The 14,799-nt window shown below is 41.1% G+C and overlaps 1 protein-coding gene across 1 annotated transcript in view; it reads left to right on the plus strand.

Annotated features, from left to right (window-relative positions):
• The first annotated feature begins 2,411 nt into the window (after positions 1 to 2,411).
• Positions 2,412 to 14,799, plus strand: part of DSCAM (DS cell adhesion molecule) — a 119,542-nt gene continuing 107,154 nt past the window's right edge. The window contains exons 1-4 of the mRNA XM_031064924.1: positions 2,412 to 2,568; positions 6,171 to 6,241; positions 12,240 to 12,480; positions 14,128 to 14,274. Of these exons, the coding sequence (XP_030920784.1) occupies positions 2,499 to 2,568; positions 6,171 to 6,241; positions 12,240 to 12,480; positions 14,128 to 14,274 (529 nt within the window). The 5' untranslated portion in view covers positions 2,412 to 2,498. The remainder of the gene's footprint in view (positions 2,569 to 6,170; positions 6,242 to 12,239; positions 12,481 to 14,127; positions 14,275 to 14,799) is intronic.

Here is a 14,799-nt window from a genome sequence, read left to right on the forward strand (position 1 = left end):
GGGACGCTGCCCGTGGCCCGGGAGCCCGGCTGGCTCAGAAGGGCAGCGCCGGTTCGGCGTGGGCGAGGAGCAAGGGCTGCTCCTTGCCGGGCTTGCTGTGCCTGTGAAGGTGCTGCAAAGGCTCTTCTCCCCATTTTCACTTCTAGTTGGTGAAATCAATCTTCTCCCCATTTTCACTTCTAGTTGGTGAAATCAACAGGGCAGGAGATCTTTACTCCTTTTTAATGCCTTTATTAAAAGTGATCGGCTTAAGGTTGGGAGGCTCGACGGGTCCGCGGTCTCGGCGTTGTCGCTCCTGGGAATGGCTCGGAGGAGGAGGAAAGTGCAGCTTTGTCTCCTAGGGGGGAGAGCTGGGGGTCCCGTCCTCACAAGAGCAGTGGGGGTATACCCCATGTTACCACCTTCGGGTTTGCCGTCCTGGCGTCCTGGCTCCAGCTGAGGTCTTGGCTTAGGGCGAGGGGCAACAAAGGGTCTCAGCGTCTCTGCAGACTCTGTACTTCGTTCCTCACGTCCAGACATCACTTTGATCTCTTAATTCCGTGTTTGCTCGCTGTTTTTGGGGTCTTTTGGTAAGTTTGGTGGGGTGGCTTTCCCGTGGCATGCTGGCTCCGAAGTTATTTTGCATGCCCTCCGATGTCCCCTCCTCACGTCCCCTCCTTTCACTGTCCAAGAATGGTCATCCACTTGGCAGCAGGCAGGGTGGTGCTGACAAAGGAGGAATTCTTGACCTTCAAGGACAAGTACTTAATGAAAAGGACCGGTGATTACAATAACAGTTAGAACTCCACCCTGGCAGCAACTGGTCCAACCTGTTCACTCTGCAACTTTTTTTTAAAAAAATGGGTAACCTTTTTTTACTCATAACAGTTTGCACACAGAACATCCAGCAGAAGGAACTTGCTGCTGAGCCTGGGGCTGAAGCCTTGTCCCCTCTGCTGCCCTGTCCCTGCCCAGGGCCTGCTCAGCAGAAAGCAGCAGTGGAGTCACTGCTGGAGTCCGTACAACTCGTACACGACACAGCACTTGGGGCTGGCAGGGACCTTACAGCTCATGGAGTTCCAGCTGATTATCTCCTGCTCTGTGTCTCCTCTCTCTGACAGGGTTTTCCTCTTTCTTTCTCTCTTCTTTCTCACATTCTTGGGAAATAAAATCTGTGTGGTTGAACAAAATCTGTCTGTTGCCTTCCCCTGGTCTCATCTGCTTCTTAATCAGGGTTGTATTTGAAACAACCAAGTGAAAAGTAAAGCCCAGGAACCCAACACAGCATAGAGACAAACTCCAAAGACCAGAAACAGGGGAGTGGTAACAATATATATTCTTGGGGGTGGAATATTCTAGAGACAAGACCATATATGAAACTCAAGTACCCAATAGGGGAGTAGAACTTGGACTAATTAACAAAACAACTCCAAAGGCTCTCGGAAGGAGATTTCAGGCTTGCCCTGAGTGTTTCCTGGGGCTTGATGCTAAGGTTTGTTGTCATAGGGGTGAAGTCTGGCTGACTTTGTGTTTCAGTCAGGCTGTTTCCCCCACGGTCACTGCTGAGTAGCCGTGGCAGGAGATTGGTGTTGCCATTTCCATTTTGCAGGGTGTTTCTCCAGGATTGATTTTTTTTTTCTGGGATAACTTTCAGGGAATTACAGAATCCCTGATGGTAGAAAAGGTCTCCCAGCACATCAAGATCAAACTATGTCCAATGCCCACCTTGTCATCCAGCCCAGAGCGCTGAGTGCTATGTCCAGGCCTTACTTGGATACCTCCAGGGATGGGGGCTCTTCCACTACCTTAGGCAGCTGCTTCCAATGCTTAACTACCTTTTCAGTGAAGAAATCCCTGCTGATATCCAAGCAGACCATCCCCTGGCTCAGGCTGAGGCTGTGTCCCCTCATGCTGTCATTTGCTGCCGAGGAAAACAGCCCAGTCCTCACCTGGCTGCACCCTCCTGTGAGGGAGCTGTGGAGAGCAATGAGGTCTGCCATGGGCTATTCCTGTTTATTAACTCCCTTCCCTTTTTTTTGAGCACAACCAACTTTCTCAGTGAGTGAAGATCCCTTTGGGGCAGCAACTCCCATTTTTGTGCAGTTGTTCCAATGCCCCAAAGGTAAGAAATCACGCTTAAAAAACTGGGGAATCTTTTCTGCTCTCAGCACCTCCTCAAAGAGGAGCTATTTCTGTGGATTTGCTGATGACCCCAGAGCTAAGATCCCGTTGTTCTCAGCAGCACTCCTAGAGCAGTCAGGAGTGCTGTCCAGGAAGGGGAGGGATCGCTGGATTTGCCTGGAGTAAAATGCGTTTTCTGGATTAACACAGCAGTGGCATGAAACAGTTTAACGTCATGCTTGTATTACCCACATTAACACCACCATTTATGTGTCTGTTTCTATTGATATTTCTTATCAGACTCTTGGGATTCTGTCCAGAGAACCAGAGATGTTTCCCCTCAGCTAAACCAAGCCACCATCATCGACCTGCACCCGTCCTCCACCTACAACATCCGCATGTACGCCAAGAACCGCATCGGCAAGAGCGAGGCCAGCAACGAGCTCACCATCACCACTGATGAAGCAGGTATGACCTGGCTTTGCAACCTCTAAATCCCGAGGGAATTATCTCTCTTTGATGTCAGGAATCATTGCATGAAATGCTGTTTATGCGGCTGCGGCTGTATCAGTATACTAAGTCATTCCCATGGAACATTGAGAGTTTTGGAATTTCATTGTACAGAGCTGTAATTAAAGCTGTTCAGTGGCATCTAGTGGTCAAAGAAGACATTGTGCTCCAAATTTTCATCTTGTGATGTTGGGAATAACATACCTGCATTTACAGTGAGGCAACTCAACCAGTAACATCCTGGTTTTAGTGGTAGTGCCTCCCCTGTGGGTATTGTGGCTTTCCTTACATGTTTAGATATTAATGTAGGTAACTAATTTAAATTTCTCCCTTTTGAGAATGTTGATTCACATGAATCAGCTCTTCATATGAATATTCCCTCACTCAACCCAACCTTCATTTGAATATTCCCTCACTTAACCCTCCTACCATTCATTTTTCTGGCCTCTATTTCAGTCTCTTGGCTGTCACTTGTTAGTGTCATCCCCCTGATCTTTGTTCTGTGTATTACAGAATCACAGAATCATCTAAGTTGGAAAAGACTTCCAAGGTCATCAAGTCTGACCTTTATTTTTACCTTTAACCTTTTATTCTCCTGCATCAGCACCAGGAGTCCTGTGTGGGCATTTTCCCTTTGGTGGCTGGAGCCACTCTTGTGTTCATAGAATTTCTGCCTTCCTTTACCTTTTGATAAGTCACCACTGCTTCCTTCTGTGGAGATTTAGAGATGACAACATGGTGACAGTATCCTGGCAGTGAAAATTCCCTTTCTCTTTCAAGATTTATGTTGGTCTTGGATTTGAACACCCAGAGACTGATTTTTAGTTCAGCTCCTATGAACACAACTGTGTAATTCCCACTTAAATTTCTCTGGGAATTTCCTACAATGAAAACACAGTCCTTGTCAGGACAACATGGTTTTGGTTCTAAGGGACTTTCTGGGTAGGAACAGCACACAAGGGCTCACAGTGGAAAGCAGAATAAGCTGGAGACAACGTAAGTTGAATTTCTTTTATCATTCCAGCAGAAGAAAAGCATGCAGTGAACAGATTTAACAGTGAACAGTTTGTTTGAAAAATACTTATTTTTTGATCAGAAATTTTCTCTTCCTTTGTGCAAAGAAAAGGTGAAATCACTAGAGAAAAGAGACTATCCATTCTTCCAGCCAGAGTCATCTATAACCCCAAAATGCCCATCCTTCCTTGTGCAAAATAGAGGGCTGGGTCTTGGATCTGCTCTCTTATGCTCTCTTATTCGCCCATGCTTGGAATGGTTTTTACTTGCCAAGTTTTTCCTGACTGGTAATTAAGTTGTCAGGATCAGCAGCTGCCCTTGGAATAAAAAAACAGCTTCCCCATGAGCAGGGTGGAACCTTAACATCACATTTTATTCAGTTCTTTGTAACCAGGCTTCAGAATAAATGATCCTTTTGTGGCTGTCTTTTTGAGGAGCTGTTCGTTGGTAGAAAAAGACCAGCAGTGTGGAACTGTATTCAAAAGTCACTGATCTATCTAGGGAAGGACTGGGAGGGAGGAGGTCAGGCTTAGCCAGAGTTTGTGATGTTTTTCTCCTGGGTTTTTATTTCAGGGGATGCACAAAGTGTAGGTACATCATTTTTTTTTTGATCACTGTTTACTTCTGTTCCCTGCTTTTACAGCAGGCAGTGGGGAACAGCATGGGTCCAGGGGATGAGAGAGAAGTTAATGAGCAGGGAGCGAAATAAAGGTCCAAGAAATACAAGATAAAAACCAAGCAACTTGGAAAGGGGGGCAGATTCTGTATCATATATTGCAAAGAAATGTCGCTATTAAAAAGAAACCTGTAAAAGGTCTCTGTGGCAAAAAGATAGGTAAGGATGGAACAACTTCAAAGCTTGCAGACCACATCTTTCTTTCCATGCAACCCCAATTAGCTCATGTGTTGGAAAATAGATGCCAGTACACACTTGCTCCAATGCCTGTCAGATAAAAAGAAGCATCATGGCCATTGCCTAATACTGAAATCAATAGAGGAAATGGGGATATCTGGGTTTTCTTTATGTCCTTACCACAAACTCTGTATGACATTAAGTATGTAAAACAAATGACTTCTTATTTAACATCTCCCTGTGGTGTGCTGGACTATTCAGGTCTGTGAAAAAAAAAATTGGAGTCTTTTGAGGAAAAGTCATGTTTTTTGGGGGCAGATTTTAAATCCCATTTTTAGGATCAAATGCTTGGCTCAAATTCCACTACATTATAAGGTACCCCAGAGGAGTGGCATTCATTTTTGTCAACAGGAGGACAGAATCAAGGCCAGGCTTCAAAAAGTTCATAGAGATCTCATTTTTGGCGGCGGACTTTTTCCTCTTCTCCTTCCTTTGTGTTAATGCAAGAAGAATGGAAATAAAGTTCTTTCAAGCTTTGGAAATTTCCCATATGAAGGACAGTCAGGAATGGCAGAGAATAGGGCATATTTAACAACTTAAACATATTATAGGCTGTATTCTGTGTCTCTGCTTTCATCAGTTAAAGCAAAATGTTCTGGTTCTTTTCACCACAGCTGTCATTTATTGCTGCTCCACCTCTAACAGCCCCATCTCACCCTTTTCATTGCTTTCCTTCCTTTGTCCTTCTATTAAACTTAATTTAATACCTTTTACTGAGGCTGTATTCTGCATCAAGGGAACCCTCTGCAGCAGCTCGAGGTGGCTCCATCCCTCTCCTCAGATCTTTCCTTTGCAGTGATTTACCTCGCTGAGCAAGCAATTTATGCACATCTCCCTGTTCAATCCCAGCTGATCCTGATCTGCTTTGTAGCTGCCCAGCTGACAAGGAGGTTCCTTCTTTTTTCATTCACATTTAAAGCCTCCTGCACACCTTTAGAACCATGTTGATGGTCCATGAAAGTTTCCCTGGCTCAGGGAAGAGTTGAAAGAAGGTTTTCCCACCTAGAAGTTATTTTTTTGTTTGATTTCCAGATTGGAACTCTTACTGGGGAGGGGGAGAGTGTAAAGTGTGAAGGATTTTGTGTAAAATACCTGATATGGGACTGAATGTGCTCAGTTTCCAGTGAACAAAGGGGATCCCACTGGAAATTTTGCAACAATTTAAAGCAGGATTAGGAACTCCTGGCTCACTTGATTTAAAGGGGTTCTGCTGCTTTTCTGTCTGGATTAGGAGCTTCTGGCTCACCTGCTTAAAATGAACTCTGCTGCTTTTCCATCACCCACAGGGTTGTGACTGCTGAGAATTCCCCTTGCCTATCTCCAGCTATGCAGAAACAGCACTGTGAGAGTATCTCTAGCAAAGAAAACCACTATTATTCATTTTATTCTATTCATTTTATTTACCAGCTTGGTATGTTTTGGCACATGGTGTATTTTGCTATTGGCCAGAGATAATACCTGAATGCAGAAGATTCCTGGCCCTGCTTTTGTTTGGTGAAGTTTTCCATGAGGCACTGACTCCAACCTCTGTGATGCTGGGGTGTAAAGGTGGTGAAATGCTGAATTGTATGTGAAATGCTGAATTCCTTGGGCTGTGAGGGCCACTTTTGATGCATTTTCCTTCTCTTTCCAGCCCCTGATGGTCCACCTCAGGATGTGCAGCTTGAACCTATATCTTCCCAGAGCATCAGAGTCACCTGGAAGGTAAATACTCCCACATCCACAAGACAAGACAGGCTCTGTCAGTAGTTGGATGCTTTCAGAGGAGTATTAAAACAACTGAGCCTTGGTTATTTTATTTAGGAGAGGCATTGCAGATGCCTTTGCCAACATATCTTAAAATATTTGCCACTGAAAGGGGCATCATGCAAAGAAAGCCTTCCACTAGAGAGTAAAAGTAACAGCTGGTTGCATTTTCTTCTTTTTTCTGATTTTGGAGATAAGGCCACATGTTTAGTAAATGAACACTCACAACATTTCACTGTGGTTCTGGGCAAAACTTCCCCAGAAACCACTGGAACCAGTGGGATCTTCTTCTTGCAGGTTTTTGCTGCATAGACAGAGTAGTGTGATTGTCTTAGTATAGTCCATGAGAACTGATGAAGAGTAATTAATATAAAAATATAATCAGCTGGTATAATTTAAAAATCTGGTGTGTCATGTGACTCAAGTTTTCTAGGTTTTTCCCAGTATTTTGACAATAACAGAAAGTTTTAAATGCTTTGGTATGATACAAGAGGTACTTAAACCATGTTTTAAATGGTTTTGTGATATATACTGCTTGTATATTGTGTTAATAATTCCATATATTTACAATTCTTAAATGTCTAATGTTAAGAGCTGAAGTGGCATAATAATAATAATGATTAATTTATATATGGATGTTAATTACTCCTGCAAATGTGGGTGATGTGGATTATGTCCGTTTATATGGATTATTCAGAAAGGAGCAGTGAGGTTCTGCTTATTAACCTAATAACTATGGGTGATTGGTTATTTATTGCACAATAATGAATATATTGTAGGTTTAAGCCATTAAGTTAAAAGGCAGGTTCAGAACCTCTTCTGAATCTGCAATGCTGATGTTTGGATCTTGTCCACATCTTCAATTTGTAGCAGTGTTGCTTTTCACCAAATGGTTTCCAAAGCCAAAAGCTGTGTGGTCACAGATTTACCTGGAGTGAAACACAAGAATGAACTTAAAGACATGGATTTAAATCCAACACACAGTCAGTAGAGCAAAGGGAGTAGTTTTTGAAGCCATGCAAGGGTGCACAGTGATTCTCAACAACTGAAATAAATTCTTAATAGTTTTTTTCTTTTTAAACCACTTAAGAGCTGTGACTATCTGATCAAGTCAACTGTAATTTTCAAGCTTCTATGCCTGAATTTGTTTTTATGGATTTATGGGTAGGCAGATTGAAAGGCTTTGTTTGCTTTTTTTAGAAAGTTCAATTTGGGGAATGTTTTTAAAAGCAGCAAGAGAAGATGGGCACCACTGGCCCATTGCTGGAATTCATAGCTGCTGTTTGTGAAGTTCTGCCATTAAATTTGATAGATGCAGATGTGAACAGGCAGCTACAGGACAAACAGAATTCCCACCCCTACATTTCAATAACTGCCTAAAATATAGTTCAATTTGTACTTCAAGGACACTTCAGCTACAACTGAGTGTGTCCTGGGCTCTGGGTGTTGTCTGATATTGAAGGATACCAAATGAGGTGCTGGGGTTGTGTTCTCAAGATCGTGTTTGGAATTGGATTTGAGAATTCTTGTCAAGCAAAGTTCAGTATATAATATAACAAATATTCACAGAAATGAGTTATATATTGAGTACATACTTCATTAGCTGGTCTCATGAGCTGAAGGGAGAGATGGATTTTCACAATTTGGAATGAGTTTAAGGTGAAGTCACTGGGCAGGGTTAGAGCTTGTGTAGTCCTACCTTTACTTGAAGAGTTACTTCCTGACTGACAATTTCTAAGCTGATTAAAAAATCTTCTCTTCCCTACTGAGAAGTCCCAGACCAGGAGCAAGCCCCTTTACTTCCCTTGATTTACTGCATTTTCTCCAGGTCAGAGCAGTTGTGGTTCATTACTCAAGGAAATTTAAGATGGTCCCACAGACATAATCCAGTTCGGTTCCATGCTGAATCCTGACTTTTGGATAGGTCCCTACAGTGCTGTGCAGAAGGCACTCATTGAGTGTCTAATAAAATGTAATTAAGAATAAAGAAGAGATCAATCCTATGTTGTCATGGAAGCCAAAAAACAAGAAAAGAACCTGACCTTGGTAGGTTTTATTTTGGAGGCACGTGGAGCTTTAGCCATGAAAGGCTATGATGACATTGAACAAACAGGATTGTGGTGAAAACCATGGTTATATTTAAAGCTGGCAAACTTTATTAAAACACAGTGTCAAAACCAGCAAAAGGAGCAGGGAATACTACATTGATTATCTTTCACCTTGTATGAAATCCCATTTCTGCAGCTTGCTGCAGCTGTAAATCTTCATTTAAAGTTTTGTCTTAGTCCACTCCTAGAATATCCCAGTTAAGCAAAGTTGTGTTGGTCTGTGATTTGTTTAATCCAATATCTGTGTGTCCACATAAGACTTTGGATTTCAGACTGAGCTGGTAGATAAAACTCAGCACTTTTTGGTAGTTTAAACTGGTGCAGAGATAATGGGAATTAAAGAGGAATACTCATTTAGAAAAGAGTATAAAAATACTCATTTTTTTCATGTAGTACTTTCTTTACATTAGGTAAATGAGCCCATTAAATTTAGACATGGGGAGTATTCCTTTTCCTCTTTATTCCTATTTACACACACACACAAAACTAAAGAATGTCATACTTTACGAAAGTCATTGATACCCTGTTTTAAAATATTGAATTCTGTGAGAAAAGCAGAAAGTGTATGGACTGAAACTTACTTTTTCATAATGTTCTATGGCTACTGACAAGGTTCACAATATTTTTCCCCAAGAACACTAAGTTATTTCACTCAATTTTCTACCAAAAGTGTGTCTATACACCAGAAGGAATATTTATCAAATGAATCATATGTGCAAAAAGTCAACTCAAAATGAAGTTTTCAGATCATAGTTACAAGGAACATTGGAATTTTTGTGAAGCAGAACATTTTAGTGTTTTTGTCCTGAAGTGACTTGGAGTTTGTTTTATATTGTATAATGTTTCCTTGTGGGGGAAAAAAAAAAAAAGTAAAATTTTAATATTTTATTTAAAGAAAAAAAATCTCTTGACTTAAAACAATTATGAAGAAGTTCATGAAAATTTCGAAGTTTGTCATTTTATTCCAATTCAAAGTGAGAAAGTATAATTGTAGAATTCCCAGTGAAGGGGCTGCTGTGGCTGCTTTGTTCAGCCTGTTTGTGTGGAAGTCAAATTGTTGTCAGTCAGGATGAGCAGAGGGATGGAGCAGCTCTGCTGGCAGGAAAGGCTGGCACAGCTGGCATTGTTCACCTGCACAGGAGAAGCTTTGGCCTGAGCTCAGGGTGGCCTTGCAGGGCCTGCAGGAGCCCCAGGAAAGCTGGAGAGAGACAATTTCCAGGGGATGCAGGGACAGCACACAGGGAATGGCTCCCAGTGCCAGAGGGCAGGGCTGGATGGGATCTTGGCAATGAGGAATTGTTCCCTGGGATGGAATTCCCAGAGCAGCTGGGGCTGCCCCTGGATCCCTGGCAGTGCCCAAGGCCAGGCTGGACACTGGGCTTGGAGCAGCCTGGGACAGTGGGAGGTGTCCCTGCCATGGCAGGAGTGGCCCTGGATGAGCTTTGAGGTCCCTTCCAACCCAAACTATTCAGTGATTCTATGAATTTATCTGAACTCAAACAACAATGACAATCTGACCTTAGTTTCCACCCCCAGCTTAAAGGTTCCTCCTTCTGCAAACACTCAAAGATCACACAGCCATGGAATTGTCCAGAGTAGGTAACATACTTAAAAAGGGTTCTGATAATAAAATGACCTGTATGTTTCTAAAGCACTTGGGGAGCTTTTGACCAAAAAGCCCAGAGAAATATTCAAACAGGACACAATTATACTCTTAGATTCCCAAAACACAATCCTTATTCCTGCCATGTGACTTACAAGGATCTCAAGATCTGAATCTGCTGATTTAATCAGCTACATCTGATCAGAGTAATACAATGGAAATTGAAATTATATCATCACTTCAAGTTCTGTGTCTGTTTCTCAGGCAAGAGGGAGAAAAAGAAACATCTGAAGAGATTGTTCAATCAATCAGTGACACACATTTTAAATTTGAGAGGGGACTGGCTTTTGCAGAGCTATGGTTTTGATGGTAGTGGATGAAAGGCAAACCTCACCCTGGTTTTATTGTCTCCAGTGCACTATAAACTCCCCAAAACAGGCAAGTCCTGTGGCAGAAATGAGTGTTTTTCTTGGGAATCTGTTCCTCAGGAGATTTAATGGGATATAGAGGCAACAGAAATTGCTGCCTTTGCCAGTCCAACCCGTTGCTGATAAACTGCATCATAAAGACCTTTTCTGTGGGCCAGTGGGATAGATGAGCTTGAGGGCATCCGTTGAGAGTTTGGAAGAGGTTTGGAGGATTGCAAAAAGATTTTTTGCTCCTGGATTACAAACTGTTCCTTAAAGTGCATATAGAAATATATATACTAAAATATATATACTTAAAATATATATACTAATTATGCCTTGTATAGATAGACGATCAGGCAGGAACATTATCATATATGGAAATTAGTCCATTACTATTTAAATATAATTTTTGTGGGTATTGCTGTCAATGACAGGCTTTTTCCCACAGCAGAAAATCTCTGCTTTGCACTAGATCACATTTAATATTGCAGAGCACACAAATGATTTCCACTAGTCAGGAGCAGGGAGCCTTGCACTGAGAAATGTGGCACATAATTATGGCCAACCATTTTGTGCTGTCCATATCCCTGAATGCCAGATACTTTGCAGCTATTCAGTATGCAAATCCCTGCTTTCCAAATCATTGTTGCCTTCAGCACTCATTATCTAATCATCTTTCCACACTACACACTGAATGAACAGAAGCATATTTCAAAGCACAGCATAAAATTTTCCTAATGCATGGGACTGAATAAACTCCTGTGACTGCCTTGCACAGATCAATAAATTCCTTCCTAAAGGTTCAGAGAATGATGGGGGCTACTGGCAAAAACAATTAGTAGTGAATGGTGGCCTGGAATGCAAATGTACCCTTATCAAATCAGCTTGGATTGATTCACCTGAAAAGAGAACAAAACAAAATAAATTCACACTTAAAAGTATTTCCATATTGGATTTTTCTATGCATGAACCATTTAAAGGTCTTTCAGCACAGGTTTGAAAAAGACACACCTGAAATTATATGATTGAAAAAAGTTGCTATTTCACATGCAGGAAGTATTTCTGAATTGTTGCCTGCAAATTGACTTGCATAAGAAAAAAATAAAAGCCAAATTTTTCTTTTTCAATAATTTTAGGGGAAACGACTTTGGATGTGTGCGCTTCATGTTTAACTTTCCATTTTCTGTTCAGGCTCCAAAGAAGCACTTGCAGAATGGAATCATCTGTGGGTACCAGATAGGTTATCAGGAGTATAGCACCGGGGCAAATTTCCAGTTAGTTCAACATCATCAGCATTGACACCACGGGGGACAGTGATGTTTATACCCTGAATAACCTGAAAAAATTCACCCAGTATGGCATGGTGGTGCAGGACATTTTTCTGAATTGTTGCCTGCAAATTGACTTGCATTCAATAAGAAAAAAAATAAAAGTCAATTTTTTTTCAATAATTTTAGGGGAAACAACTTGAGTGTGGATGTGTGCACTTCATGTGTAACTTCCCATTTTCTGTTCAGGCTCCAAAGAAGCACTTGAAGAATGGAATCATCTGTGGGTACCAGATAGGATATTGGGAATACAGCGCTGGGGGAAATTTCCAGTTAGTTCAACATCATCAGCATTGACACCATGGGTGACAGTGAGGTTTATACACTGAATAACCTGAAAAAATTCACCCAGTATGGCGTGGTGGTCTAGGATATACTTCTGAATTGTTGCCTACAAATTGAGTTGCATTCAGTAGGAAAAAATAATTAAACTTTTTTTTTAATGATTTTCGGGAAAACGACTTTGGATGTGTGCACTTCATGTGTAACTTTCCATTTTCTGCTCAGGCTCCAAAGAAGCACTTGCAGAATGGAATCATCCGTGGCTACCAGATAGGATATCGGGAATACAGCGCCGGGGGAAACTTCCAGTTCAACATCATCAGCATTGACACCACAGGGGACAGTGAGGTTTATACACTGAATAACCTGAAAAAATTCACCCAGTATGGCATGGTGGTGCAGGCCTGTAACCGGGCTGGGATTGGACCTTCTTCTCAGGAAATCATCACCACAACTCTTGAGGACGGTGGGTCCTTGGCAAACAACTCTCATGGGACATATTGTTAATTTTATTCTTATTTTTCTTAATTTTCTTATTTTATTTTCTCTTTTTTATTCTCTTTTTCTTATTTATTCATCTTTTTATCTTGTTGCATTTCCTGTTTGATTAGTGCTTATGAAAGTAGGGATGATAAAAGACCAGTCTTTAGGTAGAAAGGTGCCTGCTCAATGAGCTTGTCTGATTTTCCTTGCAAGAGTGAATTTATTTTACCAGGTAAATACAAATAACTCTACTAATGTGATATATCCTGCTGTGAATGATGTTGACTGAGACCAAAAGTTTCATTAAGAAGCCATATTCTCTGATGTTCACATTTTCGCAACTGTTGTGATGTTATTGTTGCTCCAGAGTGATCTCATCATAGTTTTGGGAAGTGAAACTCTGAAAGGTGAAGCAATATTGTATTTTTTGTTGGATTACTGCTGTTTTCAAATGAATCTGCTGTGTAACCAGAGCTCTTGTACTGCACTGTCTTGTCAGTCTTAAGAGAGATATGTGTGTTTTCAAAGATATCCAGTGGCAGAAAAATCATTGCTGTTTCAGGCAAAATTCACCCTCTCTAATCCAAGGAACAATATAGATTTTTTTTTTTCAGACTGCATAAAAAGTACTTCTCAAACAATGAGAGGGAGTCCTCTAGTGGAAAAAGAGAATGATCCCATATCCAAAACAAAAAGTTCAGTATTTTAGAGGAGTATAACAGCAAATAATAATCCTAAAGGCCATGCAAGTCAGATTTTTGGCTACTGTAAATCAACATCAGTGTCCTGAAACCAGTGCCAGCTTGGAATCTGACTTCTACATGGACAAAATGGAATATCACACGTCTAAAATCCTCAAGAGCCACAGATTTTGAGGCAGGCTATTCATGAAAGACTGATAGCTTTTTTTTTTTATTCTAAATGTTTCTAAGCTCAGCTTGCTGCAAGACCTCAAAAGTCAGCATGTTTACACAGGCATATATTTTATATTGTAATAAATGGGATTTTTTTCCCTTGAGAATCCAGCATGCTTGCTTTTCTTGGAAATTATTTTGGTTGTCACTGAATTTTGGGTCCCTCTTAGAATTAAATATGCCACAAGCTTTAAAAGCAATGCCAGTTACTAATACTGCTGTATTGATTGACACTAAATGGGCAACATAAAATGCCTTAGATTTGTTTGATTTTTCCCAGTTTTTTTAGATATCAGCAAAAAAATATTATGATCATTTTTTCCTATGTTTTTTAAAGGTGTGCTCACTTTTTTCTCCCTCCACTAAATTAAAGGGTACAAATGTGGCTGCAAACTTAAAAAATATATTTAAATTGCTTACAGAATGTTATACACATTGCAGTGTCAGAACACAATTATATTTCAAAAGAAGCAACAAAAAGCCTATTAAAAGACAAGTCAGCAAGTAGGGAAACAGTACATCAAAAGTCATTCCAGGGAAAACGGCTGCACTTGCAGAAACATGTGGATTGTAGCAAGAATAAAGGATTTGCATTGTTAAATTGTGTAATGGTAATTAAATATTGTGTGGTGGGCTAGAGGGGAAAATAAAGGGTAGCTAAAAGATGAATATTGAGTTGTTTTCATTGTGTTAAAATGGTGAATCTCTTATTCCAGTGCCCAGTTGCCCTCCAGGGAATGTGCAAGCCACGGCCACGTCCCCAGAAACCATCTCCATTTCCTGGTCAACACTGGCAAAGGAGACCCTGAATGGGATCCTGCAGGGATTCAGGGTTATCTACTGGGCCAACCTCTTGGATGGAGGTGAGAAACACCAACCTATTGCCAAAGAAAAAGCTGTATGTGGCATTTACAGAATTTTCTCTCTAGTGTGAAGGCATTTGACTCCCTTTTCTTTTTGGTTTAGAGAAAACTTTGTCTACCTGTGAGGGAGCAGGTTTTCCTAGAGGCTGAACAGAGCAGCAAAGCTGCCTGGAGGAGACTCAGGGAAGGCTCCCACCATGGGTTTGCAAAACTCCCCAGGCCTCTCATGGTACCCAACACAACCTGAGCAAATTTCACCTCAGGTACAGAGTCCAGAATGTTGGGTTTTTTTAAAGAATGGTGACATGGATCTGGAACAAACCAGCCCAAACCTGATTTTCACTATAATTTGGTTGGTTATCCCTTTGCCTACTTGATATACTATCACTTATTTTTTCATAGGAAGCATTTCATCTCCTGAGCAAAAAAGAAGGAAATTTTTTTGCTGAGAGCAAAAGAAGGAGATGTCTCTGGGAAAAGCTTGTTATTTCCATGCCAGCTTTTTCTGTTGTGTTTTTGTACTCT

Source organism: Geospiza fortis, unplaced genomic scaffold (genome assembly GCF_000277835.1).
Source record: "Geospiza fortis unplaced genomic scaffold, GeoFor_1.0 scaffold233, whole genome shotgun sequence".
In the NCBI taxonomy this organism is placed as follows: domain Eukaryota; kingdom Metazoa; phylum Chordata; class Aves; order Passeriformes; family Thraupidae; genus Geospiza; species Geospiza fortis.